This window comes from Carcharodon carcharias, chromosome 3, assembly GCF_017639515.1.
Source record: "Carcharodon carcharias isolate sCarCar2 chromosome 3, sCarCar2.pri, whole genome shotgun sequence".
NCBI classification, from domain to species: Eukaryota; Metazoa; Chordata; class Chondrichthyes; order Lamniformes; family Lamnidae; genus Carcharodon; species Carcharodon carcharias.
This window is the reverse complement of record NC_054469.1, coordinates 185,456,854-185,484,584: the sequence shown is the minus strand read 5'-3', so window position 1 is coordinate 185,484,584 and position 27,731 is coordinate 185,456,854. Positions and strand designations below refer to the sequence as shown.

The following is a 27,731-nucleotide window of genomic DNA, read 5'->3' as shown; positions in this document are numbered from 1 at the left end:
GCCTGTACATTTTGCTCCTGCATGAGGACGAAAGAATCACTACCTTCTCCTCCCCCGCGATGTCATTAGTGGTTTTAAAAAAAACTAGGCATTCAAAATACTGAGACCAGCCATCTCAAATGGAGTCAAATGGATCGACAAGCCCGAGCTGCAGCATCATGAGTGACTGCAAGGGGATTGCACTTCCGATGGGCTTTCCAGATAATGACAAATTTAGGTGTTTGGCTTACCAGGGTGTTGCGCGCTCTCTGGGGTCTCTTATAATTTTCTGTCCAGAGCCATTTTTCATGTATTTACCCTTTTAAATTCATTGCCGCTTTAAGAGCAGTCACCTTTTTTTAAAACTCTGCCTCTGCAGCTGTCGGCTTTTCTGCGCTGTGTTTCGCACTTTTTTTTCGGGTTTTGGCGGGACCCCCGCCGTCACAATTCTACAGGTTTTTAAAAAATTTTAAACTGCAGCACTGCTTTCTGCTCCGATTGCTGGCTGTCGCATACTTAACAAGGTAAGCACAGATGCTTTTTCCAGTGCATCGTTCACTCGCCTTGAAATTTATTTTCTCATGTTCTTTATCCTCATCGCCACCTTTATATCCTGGGTAAATGAGTTCATTGGCCAACCGAATTCTAACTGCACGCCTTCCTATGTTCTCCTCAGTTGCTGCTTGCAATCAATAATGGAGAGAGACTGATGTAAGAATAAACAGTGATGGTGTATAGAGACATAGGGCAGAGCACCAGATCATACGTGCTCACCCAGAAACCCCCAGAACTAGACTTACAGTTCCCAGTTGCCCACACTGTACAGTGATTTGTCAGTGCTGACACATGATCAGTACACTTGCATTCTCTTAAAGGGACATGGTCCCTCATTTTATTACTGTCATTGCATCTGAATCCGACATTACTGAATGCAGGTAGGTCTGACAGACAAAGCCAACTATAATCTAATTTAAATAATTATTCCCCTCCAATTTTAATGCAGCCCACGTGATTTAATAGTTGTCGCACAGACAGCCAGGAATCGTGGCAGGGCACCTCACAGTGCCTCAGGGTGGGATGTAAAGCAGAGTAACAAAGAGGAAGATTGAAGAGTAGAAGTTTGCAGCTGAGTCTGCAGGAAAGGTTTGTGAGGGTGTCCAGTGTCTTAATATTGGCCAGTTTTAATGCTGAGGAATCAAAGGGGGCATTTCTGAGAAACTTGCTTGGAAGATGGACTCGAACCAAGGAAACACGATTTTGGGGCTCTCTGCAGCAACAGAACCTATAGGAATAGTCCACTCAGGTTCCTTCAGTAAGGGAGGAGGGACAAGAGAACTGTAGGTTATCAGCTGCCAGCATGCCCACAACATGAGCATCCTGATGATGCTGAAGACCCAGGAGGGCAACGTTGGCAGATGTGAGTCAAGAGAAAACACTACCTTGAGGGAAGGGTCTGCAGGCAGTGCATCTTCAGATGAGAGAGCGCCAGTCCCACAGTTGGTTTTGTCTATCCAGGGAGGCAGTCACATTGATATGTGGTATGATTGGTGGGAAGATCAATTTCAACTGTGTGGGAGGCTAGGTAATGCTGATGTCGCTGAAGGTGATGTGGACTCTGAACTACTATGCCTCTGGATTCTTTTGGGTATCTGCAGGTGATCTGTGCAGGCATTTTGCAATTGTCAGCCCACATTGTATTAAAGTTGTAAAGGAGGCATTGTTCAGGAGAATGGAAACCTCCATACATTTCACCACTGATGATGAGAGCAAGGCAGAGAGAGTGTTAGTTTTCTGAGCAGTGGCTGGCTTCCCTAAGATGTAAAGGACCATTGACTGTAACATGTAACCATTAGGGCACCCATGGGCCAGCTAAATGCTTTTGTCAGTTGGAAATGTTTTCACACTGTGGATTGTTGCAACATCAGTGCATCCTGCAGATGTACATGTAGTACCCTGGGAGTAGTCATGATGCACTCCCAGGTACCACGGCTCTTTGTGCCCATTGCATAGCTGAATGGCTGGTTAATGGGTGACTAAGAATACCTGCTGAAGAGGTGGCCCTGATGCCAATTAGACATCCATGGTCTCAGGCAGAAGAGGGGGGTCAATGCCACTAGCACAACAACAATAAGTCTGTTCGAGGGGTTCCGTTGCCTCAACTGCTGTGCTGGCACTTTGCAGAACATTCCAGATCCTGGTCTGGTTTCCCTGGTCGTCATGTGTTGTGCGCTATTCAATCTGGCACTGCGAAGCGAAGACCTTGTGGATGAGGACATGGAAGGCCACTCTGCTTCCTCAGATGAGTCCAGCAATGACTCTGAGGATGAGCAAGACAATGAATACTACCATAGTGATGCTTCATGATGGGCAGCAGAAAGTGAGTGCCAGAGAAACAAGAGAGACCCTTATTCTGAGATGGTTCAGCTAAGGGCCTTCTTCGGTCATTCTAAAACATGATATGGAGGCCACAACCATCATCTGTCCTGGACTATTTACTAAACACTGAATATGTTCCCAGTGCCTTACCTCTAGACACCTCTACTGCAAGGGCCAATGATTTTCATGAGAAGGTCAAGTGGCTTTGTGCCTAATCTTTGTAAGTTGGTTCCCAGTGCGTGCATTAAGTCAAACGCATCATAACTGACTAATTTATTAAAGAGCAGGTGAACAACACAACACTCCACCTTACACATGCATCAAACACCAGTGATGGTCCTTCTGTGTATATAGTAATTTCATCATTCACTTATGGGTGCTGCACTGTGATGTTTTCCCCGATCACTATCAGCTATGCTGGAGGCAGGCTGCTGACTCTGGTGCTTCATTGACCTAGATGACCTTGTCGCTCATTCTCTGGTTGACATGAGGGCTCTGACATTGAGGAGACTTCTGCCCGGTGGCATGAGCCTCCCCCATTGTTGCTGCATCCTGAAGCACTGGTGACACTGGCTGAGCAGCACAGGAGAAGCTTGTCACCATCAAGAACACTGAGAGGAGGCCCCAAATGCAAAAAACTGCCTTTCCTCCAGCAAGGCGAGGTTCATTTGGACCTCCTTGCTCATTGTAGAGAAATGAAAACCTGGCTAGGACTCCAGGTGCCTTGTCCCCCTTTCACCTGGTTAACCACGCCACTCACCACTAACTCTGGCATGGCCTTGCCTGCTGGATGGGCCTTCACTGAGTGGCTTTCCATTCGACTGCAGGCCCAGCCTGTGATTCAGCTGGCCTCTGGGTGGGGAATTGTTCAGTCGCTTCACTGGAATGAAAAATCTTATCATATGTGGGGGTGTCCCAAGCATCCCTTTTTGATCTGACCACTCTCTGCAGGTCGGGTCCCTGTACCTCTTCTTCTAAACTCCCAGGAATGTAGGGCTAGCCTCCCGATCTTGCCTGAGAGGGCGATTCCCCTCAATCCAAGAAACCGTTTAGTAAACCTACGTTGAAACTGCAGGAAATAGTCTGGCAGAGAGAGAAACCGAGTTAATGTTTTGAGTCCGTGTGACTTTTCTTCAGATGCTGCCTGACCTGTTGCTGACTTCCAGCATTCCTGCTTTATTTCAGATTTCCAGCATTCTCAGCATTTTGCTTTTGCGATTTTATTTGACCTTTGTCTCGAAAGTTTTCTTTTGTTGGTGAAAATTAAGTAGCAACAAATCAAAGGAAGAACAACTATTGTAATTGAGATGGTGTAGATAATGGAGATGGTGTATTAGGTGAATCAAAATGGTTGGTTAATTGGTTTTTTGAGGTACACAAGTGAATCTCTCCTCTGACAGGCTGATGTGTTGTCTTTCAACCTGCCACAGTTTCTCATTGTCTTGTTTTGCCTTCATCTCCATGGTTAAGTGTTTTTGTTAAACTTCTATAAAATGCTGCAGACATTGATGGTCTTGGAGACCTTGGTGAAGCTGTGCTGCTAGTCCATTTACTAATGTACAAACATCTGAAATGCTGCCTGAAGATACCAAAACATTATTCTATTATCACTATATAGTAGGTACGTGTGACTGTGATTCTTGCAAGTCATCTACCAGGGTTCTAGATTACTTTTTATCCAGTCTACTTTCCCCTTCAAATAAATCAGATATAGGGGTTGCAATAAAATGAATAAATTCTGACTCTTGTTTGGGAAGTATCTATTGAGATGCATGATCCTAATTTGCCCTTCACTGACCACTTGGACATTGATGGATTGGGATCCTTTGCAGTTCCTTCACATTCTATTATTGCCTTACTGTCAGGAAAGTGATGAAGATGTTTCCTCTGGTGAATAAGGCACTGATTCCACAACTATTACAAATATCACTTCAATGACATGGAAAGAACTGGAAACTGTCAAGTTCAGGAATGTCCTGACCTTGACTGTCACCTGTAGTGCTGTGTAGTGGACCGTGGTAGAGATTGTTAGCTGGTGGCATAGGACTATCACTGCTTCTCTGGTGAAGCTTGGCCTCCAAGGCTGTTCTCCTCAGCCATTTCCAGATAAGTAGGGATGTTTTGGTAATGGCGGGTGTGTGCAGTCCATCTCGGATACAGCATCACTCCCCTCATCCGCTTACATCTCCGAAAGCTCAACATATTGGGTTCCATGCTGAGTGTCAGTTGGAGTCTTTTGGGATTTAATTCACCATCTACCTCCGTTGAGCTGGGTTTTGGCTTGGCCCAATTACTCATTCTGCCACAGCAGAACTGTAGAATGGCTCCATTGGTAGCACCCTACTTTTTGAATTGGAAATTAATTCATTCCGAAACTATTCCTGGATGTAAACACATGATCTAAACTGAAGTGCAATTCAAAGAGAATATTACATTGTTGGAGACGCTACCTTTCCGATGAACATACAAGATACCATGATGGTGTTGTTCAAATAAAGAGCAGGAGTTCTCCTTTTCTTGTCAACATTTCTCCATCAGCCAACATAAACAAAAGCTGATTAATTTGGCCATTCAACTCACCTCTTTGTGGGATTTTGCTGCATACATAGATCAATCAATAGTGACTGCACTTCACTTCAAAAGTAGTTTATTTGAGGTGAAGAACTTGCAAATGTATTAAAAAAAAACAAGAGAATTTACATCTCTAGTATCTTTCACATTCTTTTCTCCACATTCCAGTACTTTAGAAATGTATGTAGCAAATGTATATACTTTATATGTAGCAAACTTGGCATCAACTTATGAACAAGCAGGTCCCAAAACAGTAATTTGATGTCCAGACAATCTGTTTGAGATATTATTTGAGATATAATTGTTGCTCAGTTACTGGGAGAACGCCCATGCTTTTCTTTGAATGGAGCCATGGGATCTCCTAGATCCACCTGAGAAGGAAGATCCTCCCTCAACACTGCACTAAAGAATAGGCCTAGATTATGTGCTTGAGTCCCTGGAGTGGGGCTTGAACCCACAGCCTTCTGACCAAGAGATAAGTTACCAATGGGTTAAACTGACACCTTAAAAAGAAATGAAAGGGACAACATGTATAGAAGCTCTTTATTTATATTTAAGTGAGTTCTTTCTCTTCATTCTAACCAGACATGAACCTTACTTAGAGAAGAGAACGCAGGAGGAGGGGTTGCTATTTAAGACAGTTTAGAAGGAAATCAAGACATTGAGTCCAGTAGCATTGACAAATTACATCTACACGGAAATTACTACCTTTTTCTGAATTTCTTAATTGATCAAAGGTGTTAAATCCCCAAATTTTTCCTTTCTAGCAGATATGCAGGAGCGGGTATCTTCCTTTCCAAACCTGACAGCAGTCACTCCAGGTAAGCTGTTTGCAATTATTTCTGGGCAGACTACTGAATGCCTTATACCTGCATGGTGTGATTTCCAGTCATGATTAATCGTGCATTTTTTGATATCTCTTTCTATACAGAGTCCCAACCACCAAAATTAAAAGTGGAGAATCATATGCATATAGGTAAATCATAAAAATTTAGATCTTAGCATTTTATGAATAAGAGGTGGACATGTTCATGTTATTGCTAATCGATGTGCCATATCTGCATCAATGTGAGGCAGTTTGGTGTCAGTATTAGTGAACTAGCTGCCCATGCTCCTAAGGCTCCTTTAGGAGCAGCCCAGTTTAATGTGTGTTAATGGGTTTGGTTTTGGTTTTGGTTTTTGTTTTTTATGGACACTGTAAGCACCAATTTAAGGTGCACATGCTAATTTACCGGGTTCCTTAAGTGTTTGGAGCTCTATTTCTGATTCAGATAAATAACCTGGGGCAGAATTTTTCGCTCGGTATATGAGCGAGTGCCCAACACACTCAAGTGTAAAATAGCACCCAATGACATTGGATGAGTGTCCCAACATTTGCGTGCTACTTTGGTTGGCGGGCATGCGCTAAACTCAGAAGCATGCCCGCCGACAATCAAGAGGGCAATTAAGCTCATTAACCGCACAATTAATGGAGATTTTTTGCTGCCCTCAAGTTATGGTTGGTGGGCAGGCGAGTCGGCCAGGCGGACTTTGCATTTTTCAGGAAACCTCATCCAAGGGCGGGATGAGGTTTCTGTCATTAAGTAAAAATAAATGAAAATTCTGTCCAAAAAATGTTGTTATATATGTTCAGCTAACTGTTTTTGATGCGTGGGCATTTTTTCTGGATTTTAAAATCTTTGTTTTGTATTTAAATTCTTCAGCTCCCTGCCTTCAGGGAGCTTTATTCCATGCTCCCCCACGCCCGTGCTGACTTTAGCGCTCACCCTCCTCCGTCCCCCAGCCCAGGCAGCACTGATCGTATCAGCACACGCTTCATGCTGGCTGGCCATTAACTGGCCAGCCAGCGTGAAATCGTGGTCAGCGGTCCATTTCCTTACTGCTCCCAGGCCCACCAATTGCACCTGCCTGCCGAGCTGAAAATTTAGGCCCTGGATACTAAACCGGCTGCTAGATTATCACATTTGTGGGTGACATTAAAATAGAACGAGCAGTAAAAGCTGACATGTAGGATTTTGGCAACCTTTGTTTTTGTACCTTAAACAGGGCAGTAGTTATTGCTGATCCAGTCCTGAAAATATGATTCAGTATCTCGGGTCATGTGTAGGCCAGACTGAGTAGGTGCAATAGAAATCTGTCCTTCAGAAGGATATCGGTGAGCCAATTTTACAACAATCCAATAGTTTTCATGGTAATTTTGCTATTGTTAGGTCACAAATTTAATGAATTTAATTTCACAATGGTGGGATTTTAACTTGTGGATGCTGGAATGTTCATCCACTGCTATAACCAATAGACCCCTAATATGTTCCTTAAGCAAGGAGAGAGACAAATGGTAGATTAAATTTAATACCGAAAAATGCAATCTGTTGGTAGAAATAGAGAGGGACACAAGTGTTTTGGATGGATTAGAAAGGGATGGATAATAGTGGCCCCGTCACATCAAGATCTTGAGACAAGTAAATATTGTGATATAAGGTTCAAAATTGTGCAGCCTAGTATGGAGTCTTATTTGATAGGAATGTAGATTGGAGATTAGGCTGTGGAGGTCTGCACACTAAGGGCTGTTTTTTTTTTATGAAGGCGATTCCTTGTTTAATGACTACATTTATTTTATTTTATTCATGGAATGTGGGCACTGCTGGTAAGGCCTTAATTTCTCTTGAACCGAGTAGCTTGCTTCACATGTAAGCCAGAATGGGTAAAGATGGTAGATTTCCTTCCATAAAGGACATTAGTGAACCAGGAACGTTTTTACAACAATTGATAGTTTCATGATTGCTATTATTGAGACTAGCTTTGTATTTTTAATTAATCAATTGAATTTATTAATTAATTGAAGTCAAATTCCTCCAGCTGCCATGATGGGATTCGAACCGGTGTCCCCAGAGCATTAGCCTAGGCCTCTGGATTACTAGTCCAGTGACATTACCACTATGCTACCGTCTCCCCATTTATTCACTCTCATTCTTGTTTTTCACTTTGACATTTTTCCTTAAATCTTCCCAATGGCTTTGACCACCTTCATGTTTTTTTTGTTTGACCACCCTTTGTTTCTTTCCTCCTCTGGGCATTGGTGGCTTTCTCCCTGCGCTCAGAGATTACTTTCTATGTCTTACCTTTGCCTACTCCAGGACCAGGTTTAAATAGTCTCCACGCTTCTCCTTGATTCTCCTTCTCTTCCACCTTTTCTCGCAGGATATGTATAAGCAATTAAACTTTTCTTAAGTTGATGGAGTAGCACTCTTCTCAATTTATAATTTTAGTGCTGTTTAAAAAATTAGAACCACCAAATATTGAGGAAGACTGCAGCAAAATACAAGGCATCAACAAATTTACAGAATGGGCTTGTGAATGGCAATTGAATTTCAATTTTGATAAATAAGAGGTGATGCATTTTGTTGGGATTAAGGGGGCCACCTGAAAAATAAATCTAAATCGGATAGGGGCACAAATTCTTAAATCATTAGTGTCCTGGGAAAACAAGGAAAAGCAGTAAATGGTGACAAGCATAGTAACAGACTTCAGGAGGACATAGAGAGAGTAGTGAAATCGGCTGCTACATGGCAGATGAAAAGATGGGAAGAGGTTTGTGGGAACAGATGGGAAGAGAGTTGAATATATGCGCCTAAAAGTGGGGAGTTTTAGTGGCATCCAATATCAACCTCAATCTCCTAGTGAAGTCTTAACAGTTAGATTGAAATGATTCATAAACATGATCAATTCTGGCTTCAAAAAAGACCCCTGCTAATAATGGCTTGATAGTTCCATTTATTGCATTAGGCATGCTGTGACATTTTTTTGGAGTAGGATTGTGAGTCTAATGCTAATTTGCACTAAATTAGGAACAGTTTTGCTCTTATAAACTGCCAAAGGTATTTTAAATAGTATTCTGACAACAAGCATCAGTTGTGAATCAGAAGCTTGTGGTGACAGTGTAATACTCAGTGACAGTACTGTACTGTCAGAGGTACCTTTCGGGTGAGATGTTAAACCAAGGCTCCATCTGTTCTTGTAGCTGTGCATTAAAGATTCAATGGCACAATTTGAATAAGGGCAAGGGAATTCTCTCAGAACTGGCCAACGTCCCTCAACCAAAATCACCAAAACAAATTTATCTAGTAATTTTATCTCATTGCTGTTTGTAGGGTTTTTCTTTGTGCAATTTAGCTGCCATGTGCCTGTATAATAAGTGACAGCACTTCACAAAGCACTTAATTAGCTGTGAAAAAGTTTGGGATGTCTGAGCAAGTGAAAAGTGCTAAATAAGTGCAAGTTTTTATTACAAGTGCCAAAAGATTGCTTTGCTTGTGTCTATTTGTGTATATAGAAGGAAGAAAATGTGGTGATCAAGGAATCCTGGCACAAAACAATCTATTTATTTTGTTATATCGTTCTCCAACTATTTTTCTTTAGGTATTGGCATTTCTATTGTGATTGTAGTTCTAGTCATGCTTTTGATCTACTTTAAAGGTGAGTGGGACTTCACTATTCTAATTTTGAACCTTGACATTTTCTTTATTTTTGGAAGACTGTATCTGAAGAGTTCTAAATTATCAGTTTTAAGATTCATTTAATTCTGGGCTATTGGCTAATTGTGTATCAAAAACAAAAATAGCTGGAAAAACTCAGCAGGTCTGACAGCATCTGTGGAGAGGAAGACAGTTAATGTTTCGAGTCCGTATGACTTCAGCAGAACAGTGTTTTTAATGTAAGAATTGTGTTCAGACTGGTATAAAAGCAGATCTGACAAAATCTCTCCTAGTAGGGATCGTCAAATGCAGGAACTTCATATCTGGAGCTGAGGGAGGCTTCACATTCCTTGAGTTTCTAGCATTTCATTTAGACAGAAAATTATGATGAGTGGCATCAGAATTCCTGGGATGTCTTCCAGGCAGAAGAGACTCCTCATCAGGAGCATGATTTTAGTTCATTCAATTCATTGTGATGTTGCCAAGAGATAATTCTTCTCTGTTCACTCTTTGTTTGAAACTCACCAGCAAGTTGGTGAAAAAAAGCAAATTGTTTTGCAACAGACATTTTATGTGGCCAATTACACTAGCGTGAAGCTATTGGATTCCATATCACCAGAGTTTTATTTAGCCTTACGATCACTGGGTTAGTAGTCCATGGCTATAACCAGTGAGGTTATAACAAATGAGGGTCATTAACCAAGGAATGAGACAAGTGGGAGGTGAAATTTAACACTGACAGATGCAATGGACTAGAAATTGGAGCAGGTTCAATCCGGAGTGTGATCCAATACTCTGCCCAGGCCGAATGAGACAGGCAGCTGGACCATAGCACATCCTTATTGCTGGCATGGTGGGGGACAGAAGTCAACCAGATTGGGCACTTACTGAGGTCCTGGAGCAGTTGGGTTACTGGCTTTTGGGGAGGTGCAATTTGCTCTTCCAGGTTTTGTAATAAGGCAAATGAAAACTTTAAGATATAACACTTCAGGTGGCAGCCTTTAATAGTCCCTTCACGAAATGTTGGATTTGGCCGCTAAGCACCTGAAGAAACTGACAGCAGTGTGCCTGGACAGTACAATTTTCCAAAAGAGCATGAATTTGCATCTGTTAAAAGCTTAATATCTGATTCAGGCAGGTGCCTTGGGCAAAGGAGCCCAAACGAGTCTTCTGGCGCAGAATGAATGTCACACACCATCCAGGATATTGGTGCCTTGGGCGCATGTTTTATGCCAATAAAATGGGAGCAGCACAATCTATTTTCTAAGCTATTGTATTGGAAGAAATAAGAAGAATGCAAGATTTGTGGATTTGAATAGGACTGAAATGAATAGCAATAAATGTGTGATGATTGGGATAGGGCACCTGGGAGTAATATTGGGCTGGTCAAACTAGTGTTTGAAATTCACTAAGTAGGTGAATAAATGCAAATTGCTATGGGTTCAGTGATTGACATTTTAGCAATAAGATCATTTTCTCTCCTGTAGAGCTAATGTTGTTATAATGAAATGAGCAATTTAGAGATCAGGCAGGAATCATAGATTCCTCACGGGACCTCACTGAATTGGCCCTGCAATGTCATTACTATCATGGACCAAGGATAGTGACTATAAATAAATTCAACTTATATCATTTACTATAACCACTTTGTTTTTGTACTTTTAGGCAATGTAAGAGAAAGCAGCTGAAACAGATATGAGTTGATCTTATGAATGAAGCAAACTCAACTGGCAGAAAAAAAGCTTGGACATATTTGAATAATTGTATAAATGGATTTGGTTTTTACTAAATGTTAGATATCTTGGCCCAGATCTTCATTCCCTGGAGAATTGTATCCCGAAGATACACTGCGGAACCCTACAGAGGTCCGCACACACTAGCTACATGGGAATTGCCCGGGAAGTTTCAATTTCTGCTGGGCAATTACCCTGCAAATGGAATCCTCCAAAACTCTAATTTAATGTCGGTTCCGACTCACTTGCCAGAATAGTTACCCTGGAAAAGTTAGAAGGATTAAAACCAGTTCTAACTCCTGGGTGACTATACTACAGACTTTTTTTCCCTCACCACCCTGACACCAAGCCCCAACCCACCCACCCTACCCCCTCATCCACTTATCTTACACACTTGCCTTCTCTCCTAGCTTGCCAGAGTGACTGGGATATTTAAACTTGCCAGAATACGGCAGCTAGTGCCGCAAAAAGGGGGCATGGCTTAATTTCTCCCAACGCTCCTGCACTAAACTGAAGGACTCCAGGAGCAGCTGCATTCCGTATTCCTTCACAGGCACACATGGGAAGTCCAGGTGGGAAATGTGGAGCTCCAGTCTAAGATAACTAGGAGTGGTGTGGCAATCCAATGATGATTGCCATTCCATGGAAGATTCAGCCTCATGAATGTTTAAAACTAAAGAAGTAGATATTTTATGGGGTAGTTTCTGCTTTGGCACAAGTTGTGTTTTTCCGAAGTGAAATCATGGATCAAGGGCGAACCGGCGAAAAGCCGAAAAAGACTTTTGGCAAGAATTTCTGGTCCCGCCTGGCCAAAGTTTCTGCTCATCTGCATAATTATAAATGTAAAATCTTCCATGAACCAGTGCAATTGCACAACATAATAGAATGTAATTGTTTATTTTTCCTTGCATTTGAAGATATTTATTGATGCATTTAAGAGCAGTAACCTGGTGCAAAATTACTAATACAAATGAAAATGGGTTTTACTGCAAAAAAAGGATTTACACTCCGTGCCTAGTCCCCTAACTGTGAGGGACCTCACTGAAATGTTTTTTTGTTACCAGTTTCACCAATGTACAGTTACTTAAATTAAATATTTATTTAATATTTAAAGCCTTTTCGAACTAATGCTTTTGCATCAAGAAAAAGGTTTAGTTTGAAAAGCCTTCTTAAATGGGTGCAATCAGCAGCCAGACATTCTTCCAATTTGAGGGCAGGTCCGGTTTTCTAGATGGGGCTTCCAGAATGATGTTTTTAAACTAATGTTAAAGATTGTGCTCGACATAACTTGAGCTTAAAACAAACCCTTCAATCTTTTATCGGTTGGCCGATTTTATACAAAGCACAACCTAGTGGAAACTCTAGGCTTTTATTTAAAAAAACATTATAAACCTATTTTTAAAAAGCATTGTAAAATATATTTATGAAATATGAATGTAGCATTTGATGGAAGGCAATAGCATTCCTTTTAATAACTATAATAGCTATATTTATAAAATAATATATAATAGCTATCATTTTTAATAATTTTTAGGGGTATTTTGCAATGATCCTTCTCTCCTCTCCAAAGGGATCCTGCTATCCTCCCCAAGCATTCCAATCATCTTTAGTATTTGGGATGTCAGTTCAGTAAGGTCTGATCACTTCTTTGTACCACTCTCCACCATATCCCATTTCCTTGACCCGCCATTACTTCCTTCTGTTTCTACCCCTAGACAGCCTAACCTCCAATTCACTTACAACAGCATTTTCAACATTCCAATTATCTAACCTTTGGACCTCTGTTCACTGCAACATTTCTGCAGCTACTGATTTTTCTCAGTTTTACCCTACCTCCACCTTTGCTGTCCTAGTTCCCAATAAAACTGTTGCACACTCACCTTGTCCATTCCCTCAGTACAGGCATCATCTCCACTCCCTTACATTCAAGAAGTACAGACTTGAAAGGATATGGCAGGCAATTAACTAGGTAACCATTCACTGCCACATCTGGTTTGACCATATAAAGCACCATCGGGTTCTGCTCTCGCCTGCTAAAACTCCTCACGTTTCCAGGATTAACCTGGAATACCAGGATAATCACTGGCTGCTTTTTTTCTGCTGCAAACTGTTTTCTTAAACCTCTCTCCCCTTTCTTCTCCACCCCCCACTTCCAACACTAAAGGCAGGAAGCTCATTGACTCCTATGTCACTAAGATTGAAACCATCCAATCATCTGCCTCTGTCACTTCTCTCTCTACCACGAATCGACTGGGCCACATTTCCTCTAAAGCCTCCCCTGACCTATTCTAGAAGTAGTATCTTTCTTTGTTGCTCTCCTATTTCCCTTCATGTCCCCTTCAAACTCATTATGTCCATGGGACCCATCTCTGCTCCTTTAACCCTACTCCCAGTAAACAGATGACCAGCCAACTTCCCTTTCTGGCCCCATGTTAGCTGATATTGTTAATGGTTCTCTCTCTTCATGTACTGTCCCCCTCAACTTTAAACCTGCCATCATCATCCCTCTCCTCAAAAAAACTAACCCTTGACCCCACCATCCTTACCTGTCTCATCCACTGCAGCTGGCAATGAAGGGGGAAGCATGATGTGGGAACCCTTGTACAAGAATTAAGAAAACCCACTAGATGCACCTGGGTTTCCTGGATGAATAGATTGTTAAGGAGTTACTGCTTGTATGTGGAAATGTTTGTAATAAAAGTGTCATTTATATTTTCGTGACATTTCCATTTATTGTTGGTGGCCCTCTGAAAGTGCAGGAATACCATGGCTCACCCTAAGAGCTGTGTGGAAGGAACTTAAGCGAGCATGATTTTCAAATTGCCCGTGCAAAAGCACAGGGTGACATTGTGTGCAGGAGCCTGGGCTTTCAACTGCGGTATTTGGTAAAAGTGGAGGTTGAAGGTGGACCGTTATTTGATGGGAAGGATGATGTGGGAAAGGTAATTTGAAATGTATATGAGTGTGTTGCCCAGGCCTCCCTTGCACCTATTTCATTGCGTCTTCTGCAAGGCCTCTCATGTCTATCGGTGCTGTGGGTGGTCAACAGCTTCCTCATCATCCTCCCTGCCTGAAGATGCCTTACGTCCACTAAATCATCATTGGCCAGTGCCATGTTCTATCAAGCACAACAGGCCACCTGGATCCGGGAGACCCTCGCCGGGGCTTATGGAATTGCCCCATCCCCACCCCAGCCCGGAATGACCCAGGCACCTGAATCTCATCTTAAGGGGACCTATGGTCTGCTTGATGGTGGCTCAGGTCACTGCATTGTTGGTGTTGGATTTCTCCTCTGCCTAAGCTTCCTCACTGGAAGCAGTAGCAAACTCTTTAGTGGGTAGCCCTTTTTGTCAAGAATCCAAGCTTGATGGTGCAAGGGTAATGAAAAGCTCAGGGACCTGGGAGTGCTTAAGCACGTAGATATTGTGGCTGCTTCCAGGATCCATTGTCACATACCAGTTGGATGTTGATGGAATGGAAGTCCAAGATGCTGCTGCCTCGTCTGTGGGAGCCTTAATGGCCATTGTTAGGGGGAAATAAAGGAATACAGTAATGGTCAAGGGACTTGACTTAAAATAGCCCAGCATGCAAAACCACAATTGCTAAGTAGTTAACATTTAAAGTTCAGGCTGGGACAGAGAGAATGCTGAACCTTGTACATTCTCAGGGCTTGCAAGCATCAGCAAGGCCGCATTGGGTGAAGAAGAATGTAAATATGATAGATTGGAGGTTGCGAGTTAGACTGGAGTCAGTGGATGGCAATAACATAGATTAAGTGTGCTCTTCAACAGATTGGGGAACGACAGATAGTCCCAACTTAGATAAGAAGGCAGGTCTCTGCCTTGGTGAAGGTGGGGTCAGATGATACATGTACCTTTGTACCAGAGACTTGTCTGTTTGATGTAAACCCATATGTTGACAAGATCGAAATCTGGAACTTGTTCTTGTATGTTACCAATAATGTACAAATATGATGAACACTTGTTGTTTAGCAGAGTACTGTCTCAAGCTGCATTGAGATGATGCTCTCCTTGCAATTGCTCGAATAAACGATCGTAATCTGTACTTGAGTCTCCTGTGGTCCGTTCATCAAAGACACCACAACAGCCATGTACATGCACTCTATCACACATTGCCCCTGGGGGAATCCAGCAATGGCTTTGAATCCTCTGGCTGTCTCTGACATGATCTGATCTGGACAGTCAAAGATCATAATGAGCAGGAGTAGGTCATTTGGCCCATTGAGCCTGCTGCGTCATTCAGTAAGATCATGGCTGGTCTTATTGTGGCCTTAACTCCACTTTCCTGCCTGTCCCCCAGGACCTTAGCTCCTTGTCGATCAAAAATTTGTCTAACTCAGCCTTCAATATAGTCAATGACCTAAACTCCATGTCTCTCTGTGGAAGAGAATAGCAAGAGTTCCCTATTCCTTTTGCAATAAAAACCATCCGTTTGCCTTCCAAATTACTGCTGTACCTGTATGCTAACTTTTGGCGATTTCACATACAAGGATACCCAGATCCCTCTGTATTGCAGCATTCTGCAGTCTCTCTCCATCTAAATAATACTCTGCTTTTTATTCTTTTTGCCAAAGTTGGCAGCCTCACATTTTCCCACAGTGTACTCCATCTGCCCATTTTTGCCCACTCATTTAACCTATTTATATCCCTTTGCAGACTCTTTATAGCCTCACAACTTGCTTTGTTTCTCATCTTTGTATAATCTGTAAATTTGTCCACAAGTCTGCCCCTTCTAAGTTATTAATATAGATCATAAATTCTTGAGGCCCCAGCACTGATCTTGTGTCACTCCACTAGTTACAGTTTGACATTCTGGAAATGACCCATTTATCTCAACTGTTTCTTGTCAGTTAGCCAATCTCTATCCATGCTAATGTAATAACTCCTGATAGCATGAGCTCTTATCTTGTGCAGTAACCTTTTTATGTGCACCTTATCAAATGCCTTTTTGGAAATCCTAAAACACTACAACCCCTTTATGCACCCTGCCTGTTACATTCTCAAAGAATTCTAGTAAGTCATCACACATAATTATCCCTTTCACAAAGCCATGTTGACTCTGCCTGACAGTTTTAATTTTTTAAAATGACCTGCTGCTACCTCCTTAATAATGGATGCCAGCATTTTCCCAATGACAGATGTAAGGCTAACTGGACTATAGATTCCTGCTTTCTGTATCCCTCCTTCCTTAAATAGTAGTGTTACATTTGCAGTTTTCCAATCCACTGGGATCTTCCCAGAATTCAGGGAATTTTGGAAGATTATAACCAATGCAGCCTCTATCTCTATAGCCCATCAGGTCTGGGGTGTTGTCAGCTTTTAATCCCATTGATTTTCTGAGTACCTTTTCTCTAGTGATTGTGATTGTTTTAAGTTCCTCCTCCCTTTTGCCCCTTGATTTTCTACTGTTCTTGGGATGCTTTCAGTGTCTTCTAACGTGAAGACAGAAGTACTTGTTCAAAGGCTCCACCATTTCCTTGTTTCTTGTTTTAAGTTTCCCAGTCTTGTCCTCTAAGGGACCAATGCTTACTTTAGATACCCTTTTTTATATATATATATATTATATATATACTTGCAGAAGCTTTTAAAGTTTTTTTGTACATCTCACATTGCAGTTTCACCTTTTTAGTCTTCCTTTGCTTGCTAAAATTTTCCCAATCTTCAGGTCTACTACTAATCTTCGCAGCATTGTGTGCCTTTTCTTTCAATTTGATACCATCCTTAACTTTCTTAGTTCGACATGGAAGATGCATCTTTCTCAATGGAATATACCTTTGAGAGTTATGGGATATCTCCTTAAATGTCTGCCACTGCTTCTCTAGTGTTTCCTTTTAGCCTATTTTCCCAATCCACTTTAGCCAACTCTTCTCTTTATACCCTTGTAATTGCCTTTATTTAAATCTAAGACACTAGTTTGAAACCCAAACTTCTCACCTTTAAACTTATGTTATGAGTTTATGTTATGGTCATTGTTGCCTAGGCAATCCTTTACTATGAAGTTATTAATTAATCCTGTCTCATTACACAATACCAGGTCTAAAATATTCTGTTTCCTGCAGTCTCTGCTTTTGTCCTCACAAGTTGCAAGAACATCAAACCTGTTGACAGTTGTAACAGCTGAGGCTCCTCTGGTGCCATTTTCTGGATCCCCATACCTATATCACTCGTAGTCACATTCTCCTGTCCTTGACCAAATCTGAAGTGCCTATGCTAAGGCATGTGACTGCCTATTGGCACAAAGTGCCCAGGTAACTTTCCCACTCCTTAATGCATTATCAGTGCGATAATGGATGTATTGGCTAGTGTTTTTGAAGCGGTCACCATCTTGATGCAATGACCTGTTTTTAATTCATTCATGAGATATGGGTATCGCTGGCTAGGCCAGCATTTATTGCCCATCCTTAATTGCCCTTGTTCAGATGGCAGTTAAGAGTCAACCACATTGCTGTGGGTCTGGAGTCCTATTTAGGCCAGGTAAGGACTGCAGATCCTCCCCTAAAAGGGGCATTAGTGAACCAGATGGGTTTTTATAATAATTGGAATTATTGAATTCAAATTTCGCTATCTGCCATGGTGGGATTCGAACCCAGGTCCCCAGAGTGTTACCTTGGATCTCAATACCATTATGCCACACATGACTTCAGTGGCTCCCTGGAATGAATTGGATGTGTAGAAAATAAGGGTCACAGTGACCTTCTCCAGAATCGGTATTAGGTGACTACTAATGCCATCATGACACAAAGATCTGTGACGGCCTATCAGGAGAGGTGCTGTCTTCGGCGACACTGCCACTCTGACGATAGGAGCTAGCTCATTCTGTGGCAAGGGTGTCTGTGCACCCTTGCCACAGGGTACCACTTTCAATGCGCAGGTGCCTGCTTATAGTTTACTCCGCACTTCTGCCACTTCCCCAATCCACTGTTGCCCCTGTAAGTGGTCAAGCGGTTTCTGCTTTATAGATCTCTGTGGATGCACTTCCTTGCTGGAGGATCCACTTCCTGACTGGGCAATGCATATGGCAAGTGGGCACTGCCAGTCTGAAGAGATGATTCCTTTAACCACCCCACCCATCTCTCTCAGCCCCCTTTCAATGTACCCAAGTGGCAACAGACAGGAGACACCATGGAGGCTTGACCCCAAAGCCCTGACACCTGAACTCCCCGCCCCCCCCCCCACCCCCCCGTCATTCCAACGCCCAACATCCTGCAACATGCCATGACCATACTGTCCCAGCTTTCCAGAAAAGGCACACTGACTCATTCAAGGCTGCAAAATTCAGCAGTGACACAACCTACTGACTCGTTGCCGCCCTCATATATCATCCCAGGCTCAGCAGCCTGTGGCCCCCATACACTTTGTGGAAAATTGAAATGGGCCAGTAAAATCCTGGTCACTTGGGGGGTTACCTTTGTCTTAAGTACCTTATTTTCAGATCTGCGTGCCATTCCCACTAGATGTGCCATCCACCCCTCGTAAAATGGTACTTGGTGTCATGATGTCAGAATTCCATTCTCTCAACCCCAACCTGCACCACCTCCAAGGCCGAACTGTAGGAACACCCAGGATCTTTCTTTTGCCTTCCCAACGAGTGCCTCTTCCTGCTGGTCTTCACAATGCCTGCCTCGCTGACCAGTAGGACTTCTATCTGTAAGATAGCACTGTAACTGGGGATCAGTTTGGATGCCCCAGTGGCACCCACTTCCAGTTCTGGTGGCTGCACCTTGGCCATGCTCATAAATCCCCAGCCCAAGATTTAATGGAACAGTGAAGCAGGCTGCAGGAGGCTAAGTGACTTTAAATCCTATACACCAGAAATTCAAAGGAGCCTAAGATTTTCAATGATGTATTGGGCAGTGGGGGAAATTCCCCAATGCTACCTTACTCAGAAATTTGCTAGCTTATCTTGGCATTCCACACCAATGATAATTTGTTCTGCCCTCAAAATGGGGATAAATTTAAACCTTATCTCTTTATTGAACTTCACTTATGCCATGCTGGTGGTTGGTGTTTTCTCTGCTCTTGACTCTTATCTTGAAGCCTCACCCTTTCTATCGGGGCGGACCAGAGAAGGAGAACTGGAATGTTATACACCAATCAAATAATGGAATAGTAGTTAGTAAAATATGCTACAGGTATACAGGGGTGGAATGGGAGGTGAGTGGGGGGATGTCTTAATCTTGGGGGGCATTTGGGTTTAGGCATAGGCCTGCTCCCTGCTGAACCTGTTGGCCACATGTTACCAGTGGCTATGAAAGGCGCCATCACCTTCAACTTTTTTTGCCTCCAGATACTTCCAGGGCATTTCTGGAGACATGCCCAGGATCACCCAATTGGCTGTGCAAAAGTAAATAAAGCAGGTCACTGATGGGTGACCTGATGCCGGGGCCAGCAACTATATTGACTTAGCCTGTGATGACATCAGTTAGAATGAGTGGGCACTCAGTTTCCCATAGAAACTGAGACACATACACTGCAGACATATGGCAATCTGTACATTCCCAGATCAACCAGGCGTATTTACAAACTGTAAGGGGATCCCCTCCATCAATGTTCAGCTTGCGTGCAACCACAAGAAAAGGCTTATGCAAATGTGAGCCAGTTTCCCAGGAAGCTGCCATGATACTTTCCACAACAATCCCTGACCTCTTTTAACCTAGAAGCAGACTTAAGGGGTTGCTGACAGGAGATATAGTATACCCCTTCAAACTTGGTCAATAACACCTAAGAGTAGTATGGTGACAGCTGTGTTTTTTTTACTTCATTCATGGGATGTGGGCTTCACTGGCTGGTCCAGCATTTGTTGCTCATCCCTAGTTGCCCTTGAGAAGGTGGTGGTGAGCTGCCTTCTTGAACCGCTGAAGTCCATGTACACCCACAGTGCTGTTAAGAAGGAAGTTCCAGGATTTTGACCCAGCAACAGTGAAGGAACGGCGATATATTTTTAAGTCAGGATGGTGAGACACTTGGAGGGGAACGTCCAGGTGGTAGCGTTCCTATCTATCTGCTGTCCTTGTCCCTCTAGATGGTATTGGTTGTGGGTTTGGAAGGAGCCTTGGTGAATTCCTGCAGTATATCTTGTATATGGTATACACTGCTGCTACTGTGAATCATGGTGGAAGGAGTGAATGTTAGTGGATGTGCCTCTCCCTATCCCTTCTGCCAAAATGCCTTACTTCACACTTTACTGTATTAAATTCTATCTGCTACCTGTCTGTCCATTCTGCTAGCCTACCTATGTCCTGTTGCAGTCACCCTTACTGTTTGCCACACCTCCAAGTTTGGTATCATCAGTAAATTTTAAATTTTACTTTGTATTCCAATATCCAAGTCATTTAGATATATGGATGAGGAGAAAGTTTTTTCTCTCAGAAGATCATTTACCTGTGGAATTCTCTCCCCCAGAGAGTAGCAGAAGCTTGGTCATTGAATTTAATGCTGACTTTGATAGGTTCTTGACTGACAAGGGAGTCAAAGGGTATGGGAGAAGACAGGAAAGTAGACAACATAATCAGATTTGTCATGACCTTATCAAATGGTGGAGCAGGCTTGAGGGGCTAAACAGCCTACTGCTTCTCCAAATTCATATGTTTGCAAGTAAGATGTGAGTTACTCATTCTCAGAATTCCCAACATCTGACCTGCTTCAGTAGCTACAGTAGTTTTATGGCTGTTCAGTTCAGTTTCTGGTCAATAGTAAGCTCCCAGGATGTTGATAGTGGAGGGTTCAGTGATGGTAATCCGTTGAATGTTAAGGGGAGATGGTTGGATTCCCTCTTGTTGGAGGTGGTCATTGTCTGCCACTTAGGTGGCAATAATGTTACTTTCCACATGTCAGGCCAGGCTGAATATTGTCCAGGTCTTACTGCATATGGAAACAGACTGCTTCATATTCTGAGGAGTTATGAATAGTACTGAACACTGCAATCATTAGCAAACATCCCCACTTCTGAACTTATGAAGGAAGAAAGGTCATTGATGAAGCAATGAAGTTCGTTGGGCCTAAGACATTACCCTGGGGAACTCCTGCAGTGATGTCCTGGAACTGAGATAATTGACCTCCAACAACCACAACCAACTTCCTTTGTGCTAGGTATGACTCCAACCAGCAGAGACTTTTCCTCCAATTCCCATTGATTCCAGTTTTGCCAGGGCTGCTTGATGCCACACTCAGTCAAATGCTACCTTGATGTCAAGGGCAGTTCCTCTCACCTCACCTCTTGAGTTCAGCTCTTTTGTCCATATTTGGACCCAGTTATAATGAAGTCAGAAGCTGAGTGGCCCTGGTGGAGCCCACACTGTGTGTCAGAAAGCAAGTTATTGCTGAGTAAGTTCCACCTGATAGCACTGTCGACAATGCTTTCCATCGCTTTGCTGATGATCAAGAGTAGACTATGGGGTGGTAATTGGCTGGGTTGGATTTGTCCTGCTTTTTGTGGACCGGGCGTTCCTGGGCAATTTTCCACATTGCTGGCTAGATGCTAGCGTTGTAGCTGTACTGGAACAACTTGATTAGGGGTGTGGCTAGCTCTGGAGCACAAGTCTTTAGTAATATTGCCAGAATATTGTTGGGGCCCATAGCCTTTGCAGTATCCAGTACCTTCAGCCATTTCTTGATATGAAGACTGGCATCTGTGATGCTGAGGACCTCAGGAAAAGGCTGAGGTGGGTCATTCACCTAGCACTTCTGGCTGAAAAGGGTTGTAAATGCTTCAGCCTTATTTTTTGCACTGATGTGCTGGACTCCCCCATCATTGAGGATGAGGGTATTTGTGGAGCTTCCTCCTCCAAATAGTTCTTTAATTGTTCACCACCATTCACGACTGGATGTAGCAGGACTGCAGAGCTTAGATCTGATCCATTGGTTGTGGGATCACTTAACTCTGTCTATGGGTAATGGTAGAATGGGGAATATGCCAAGTCATGAGGTTACAGATTGTGGTTGTGTACAATTCTGCTGCTGCTGATGGCTTATGGTGCCTCATGGATGGTCAATTTTGAGTTGCTAGTTCTTTTCGAACTCTATCCCATTTAATATGGTGTTAGTGCCTCACAACACGATGGACAGTATCTTCAATGTGTAGGTGGTACTTTGTCTCCACAAGGACTGTGGGGCAGTTACCCCCACCAATACTGTCATGCACAGATGTATGTTTTCCCTTTTGTTGGTTTCCTCATCACCTGCCGCAGCCCCAGTCTAGCGGCTCTGTTCTTTAGCACTCGGCCGGCTAGGTCAATAATGGTGCTACTGAGCCACTCTTGGTGATGGACATTGAAGTCTCCCACTCGGAGTACATTCTGTGCCCTTGCTACCCTTAGTGCTCCTTCTAACTATTCAACATGGAGGAGCACTAATTCACCAGCTGAGGTAGGGTGATGGTGAGGGGGCTGAAGGGCGGAGGGGGGGTGGTGTGCTGAGGTGTAAATGGTAATCAGCAGGAGGTTTCCTTGCCTTTGTTTGACTTGATGCCATGAGCATTTATGGTGTCTAAAATCAATGCTGAGGATTCCCAGGCCTCTGGTGGGTCTATCCTGCCAGTAGGACAGGATATACCCAGAGATGGTGATGGTGGTGTCTGGGACATTGTCTGTAAGGTATGATTGCGTGAGTATGATTATGTCAGGCTGTTGCTTGACTAGTCTGTGGGGCAGCTCTCCCAATCTTGGCACAAACACTTGGATGTTAATAAGGAGGAGTTTGCATGGTTGACAGGGCTGGGTTTGTTGTTGTCATTCCTGGTGCCTCGGTCGGTGTCGGGTAGGGATACATATGGAGCTTCCTCCTCCCTTTATTTGTTTAACTGTCCACCAGCATGCATGACTGTATGTAGCAGGACTGCAATGTTTTAATCTGATCCATTGGTTGTGGTATTGCTTAGCTCTGATTATCACACACTGCTTCCACTGTTTGACATATATGCAGTCATGTGGTGTAGCTTCCTCAAGTTGGCAGCTCATCTGGAGGTGTTATTGAGAGTTGCTAGATTTGAAAAGACTATAACTGTATCCAAACAGGGAGAGCAGTGGAATATTGTGACCTGTTCACACAGGGCTGGATTTTATGGCCACAAAGCAGGCGGGCAGCCCCAATCCCGTGCTTATGAAAAATATGGTGTGGTGGCATTGGATCGGCAATTCAATGTCATCATGCCAGTCTCCAATAACGTGGAAGGCGAGTGGGTGCTGAAATTGGAAGCCTACCCACACTTTCAACAAAACCAATCAACAAGCTATTGAGCTTGTTAAAAAGCTGACTGACTGCAACTTTTCATTACCCACCCTATTATTCGCTAGTCACACGGGAAAAACATTGGGAGTGAGTTACCCCAGGAATGAGGAGGCAGCACAAGGGTGGATGAAAAGGCCTGCTAACGGGACCATGGCTGAATGTAGCAGCAGCGTCTGCTGTTGAAGGGACAGTTTTTGGCTGTTGGTAGATGTAACAACTGAAGGTATAGCCTCTTCTGCTATCTATCAAGGATCACGTGATGTCCTTGGAGGCTCTGACCAATGAGCCCCAAGTGCAGGTAATCCTGGGGGCAAGGCTACATGTTCATGCATGTGGCATCTGAAAAGCTCTCTGTAATAAAATTTATCTGTTTCTTGTTGAAGCCTGTCTGGTACATCAAGTCATTGCAGTAGATTTTGTTTGTTCAATTTTCATAAGGGAACAGTACATGTCATAACTTAATGCCATGTAATTAGTGAAGATAATAATGGAGCTGAAGCTATAGACTGGGCAGGGCTGGCAGAAAATAGATTGAGATGACAACCAAGATCATCATCATGATTGAAATCCGAGGGACTCAATATCGTGAAGGAATGACTGCTGCAGATTTGGTCAAACAGGAGGTCGAAAGAAGTGTGGCCTGGAAGGGAGACCAGCCACCATATGGTGCAGCATTAATTATTCTAAATGTAATAAATAGTTTTTAAAGCTATGGTATGGTAGGTCAGCTCAGCCGAGTGGAATGTACATCCTGTGGTATGTGGGAAGTCATGGATGCACCATGTGTCCTAGATGAACACATCTGCAGTAAGTGTCACTGGCTGCAGAAGCTTATGCTCCTGGTTTCATAACCAGTGGCTGGAGTCATTGTTGTGCATCCATGAGGCAGGGAACTATGTGGAAAACCTATTTAGGGGGGTGGTTATGAGCATGCAGGCAGAGAAGAAATTGGTGACTACCAGGTAGTCTGAAAGATCTAGGCAGGTAGTGCAAGAGTCCCCAAAGTCCATCTTGCTTGCTTATTGGTTTTCCATTTTGGATCCTGGTGAGGGCAATGGTTTCTCAGGGGAGTACAGCCAGATCAAAGTCTGTGGCACCATGGTTGGCTCAGCTGCATGGGTTGGGGGGGGGGGTGGTGGAGGAAGAAGAGTGGGAGATTAATAGTGATAGGGGATTCCATAGTCAGGGGATCAGACAGGCATTTCTGTGGCAGTAAACATGACTCCAGGATGCTGTGTTGCCTCCCTGATGCCAGGGTCAAGGATGTTACAGAGCAGCTGCAGGGCATCCTTTTGGGGAGGGTGTACTGCCAGTGGTCTTGGTTCATATTGGTACAAATGACTTAAGTAGGAAGAGGGGTGAGGTCCTGAAAGCAGGATGTAGGGAGCTAGGAAGGAAGCTAAAAAGCAGGACCTCAAGAGCAGTAATCTCAGGATTACTCCCACTGCCACGTGCTATTGAGCATAGGAATAGGAGGATTGAGCAATTGAACATGTGGCTGGAGAATTGGTATAAGAGGGAGGGCTTTACATTTATGATGCATTGGGGCCTGTCCTGGGGCAGGTGAGACCTGTACAAGGTGGATAGTTTACACCTTAACAGGACTGGGACTAATATCCTTGCAAGGGGATTTGCTAGTGCTATTGGGGAGGGTTTAAACTAGCTTGTCAGGGGGCTGGAACCTGAGGAGTAGCTCAAATTGTAAGGAAGTAAAGCTGGTAATTGGATGTAGAAAAGTGGCAAGTGAAATTAGAAGGCAGGCAAAACAAGGGCGAGTATCAACTAAACCTTGAATGAGGAATAATGTCAAAAAGATTAAGATAAGGGCACACTACCTGAATGCATGCAGCATTCGCAACAAGGTGGATGATTTAAAGGTACATATAGAAGTAAATGGGTACGATCGAATTGCCTTAACCGAAACATAGGGTCACCAAGACTAGGAACTGAATATTCAAGGATATTCAACATTTAGGAAGGACAGGCAAAAAGGAAAAACAGGTGAGATTGGATCAGTGCATTAGTAAGGAGGATTTCAGATCAGAAGAACAAAATGTGGAATTTGGGTGGAGCGAAGAAACAGCAAGGGACAGCAGGCATTGGTTGGAGTTGTTTATAGGCCACCAAACAGGATTTGTAGTGTGGGGCATGGTATTAATCAGGAGATTAGAGAAGCATGTAGCAAGGGCAATACAGCAATCATGAGTGACTTCAATCTGCATATGGACTGGGTAAATCTAATGAGTGCTAATGCTGTGGAATACGAGTTCCTGGAGTGTGTTTGGGATGGTTTTCTAGAGCATTATGTTGAGGAACCAATAGATAACAGGCTATTTTAGATCTAGTATTATGGAACGACAAAGAGCTAATTAATAATCTTGTTGTAAAAGAACCTTTAGGGATGAGTAACCATAATATGATAGAATTTGACATTATATTTGGAAGTGAGATAGTTTAAGCTGAAGCTAGGGTGTTAAATTAAAAGAAAGGAAATTATGAAGGAACGAGGGGCAAATTGGCTGAGGCGGATTGGGAAAATACATTCAAAGATATGACTGTACATATGCAATGGACAGTCTTTAAAGAGTTATTGCATAGTTTACAGCAATTATACATTCCCTTACAGCACAAAAACCAAAAAGGAAATAGCAGTCAACCAGGGCTAACAAAGGAAGTTAAGGATTGTATAAGATTAAAAGAAAAGACTTATAAAGTTGTCAGAAATAGTAGTAAACCCGAGTATTGGGAGCATTTTAGAATGCAGCAAAGGAGGATCAAGAAACTGGTAGAGAAAGGGAGAACAAAATATGAATGTAAACTAGCAAAAAACATAAAAACGGACCATAAAGCCTTCTACAGATATGTAAAAAAGAAATGTTTGGTAAGACAAATGTAGGTCCATTACAGGCAGAGTCAGGAGAATTTATAATGGGGAATAGAGAAATGGCAGAGAAGTTAAATGATTACTTTGTGTCCATCTTCATTGAGGAAGATACAAGGAATCTCCCAGAATTAGAGATCCAAGAGACTAGGAAGAATGAAGAATTGAAGGAAATTTATATTAGTAAGAAGGTTGTATTGGAGAAATTAATGGGATTGAAGGTTGATAAGTCCCTGGGACCTGATTACCTAAATCCCAGTGTTGAAAGAGGTAGCTATGGAGATAATGGGTGCATTGGTGATCATCTTCCAAATTTCTGTAGATTCTGGAATACCTGCAGATTGGAAGGTAGCGAACGTCACTCCACTATTTAAGAAGAGAGAGAGAGAAAAAAGAGAACTACAGACCTGTTCGTCTTACATCAGTGGTGGGGAAAATGCTAGAACCATTATAATGGATGTGATAAATGGACACTTGGATAATAATTGTCTGAATAGGCACAGTCTACATGGATTTATGATTGGGAAATCATGTTTGACAAACCTGTTGGAGTTTTTTCAGGATGTTACTAATAGAATTGATAAAGGAGAATCAGTGGACGTAGTATATTGGATTTTCAGAAGGCTTTTGATAAAGTTCCCCACAGAAGGTTGGTTAGTAAAACTAAAGCACATGGGATAGGAGGATTGGTTAACAGAGAGAAAACTGAGAGTAGGAATAAACAGGTCATTATTTCATTGGCAGGCTGTGACTAGTGGAGTACTGCAGGGATCAGTACTTGGGCCCTAGCTGTTCATAATATATGTCAATGATTTGGATGTGGGGACCAAATGTAGTATTTCTAAGTTCACGGATGATACAAAGCTAGGTGGGAATGTGCGTTGTAAGGAAGATGCAAAGCAGCTTCAAGAGGATTTGGACATACTTAGTGTGTGGGCAAGAATATGGCAGTTGGAATATAATGTGGAAATGTGCAAGGTTATCCACTTTGAAAGGAGGAACAGATATGCAGAGTATTTCTTAAATGGTAAGAGATTAGAAAGTGTAGATGTACGAAGGGACCTAGGTGTCTCTGTCCATAAGTCACTGAAAGCTAACATGCTGGTGCAGCAGGCAATTAGGAAGGCTAATGGTATGTTAGCCTTTATCGCAAGGAGAATTGAGTACAGGAATACTGAAGCCTTGCATCAATTGTATAGAACTTTGGTTAGACTGCAACTGGAGTACTGTGTGCAACTTTGGTCCCCTTACCTTAGAAATGATATTATTGCCATAGAGAGAGAGCAACAAAAGTTCACCAGACTTATCCCCGGGATGGCGGACTGTCCTATGAAGAGAAATTGGTGAAACTGGGCCTGTATTTTCTAGAGTTTCGAAGAATGAGAGGTGATCTCATTGAAACTTACAAACTACTTAAAAGGATAGAGAGGGTAGATGCAGGTAAGATGTTTCCCCTGATTGGGGAGTCGAGAAC

General features: G+C 42.9%; 1 protein-coding gene across 1 annotated transcript in view; it reads left to right on the top strand.

Annotated features, from left to right (window-relative positions):
• LOC121276061 (proline-rich receptor-like protein kinase PERK2) overlaps positions 1–11,520 on the top strand; it is a 34,466-nt gene extending 22,946 nt beyond the window's left edge. Inside the window, exons 8-11 of the mRNA XM_041184002.1 lie at positions 5,694–5,747; positions 5,858–5,902; positions 9,343–9,399; positions 11,064–11,520. Coding sequence (XP_041039936.1) covers positions 5,694–5,747; positions 5,858–5,902; positions 9,343–9,399; positions 11,064–11,086 — 179 coding nt within the window. The 3' untranslated portion in view covers positions 11,087–11,520. The remainder of the gene's footprint in view (positions 1–5,693; positions 5,748–5,857; positions 5,903–9,342; positions 9,400–11,063) is intronic.
• Positions 11,521–27,731: the final 16,211 nt, after the last annotated feature.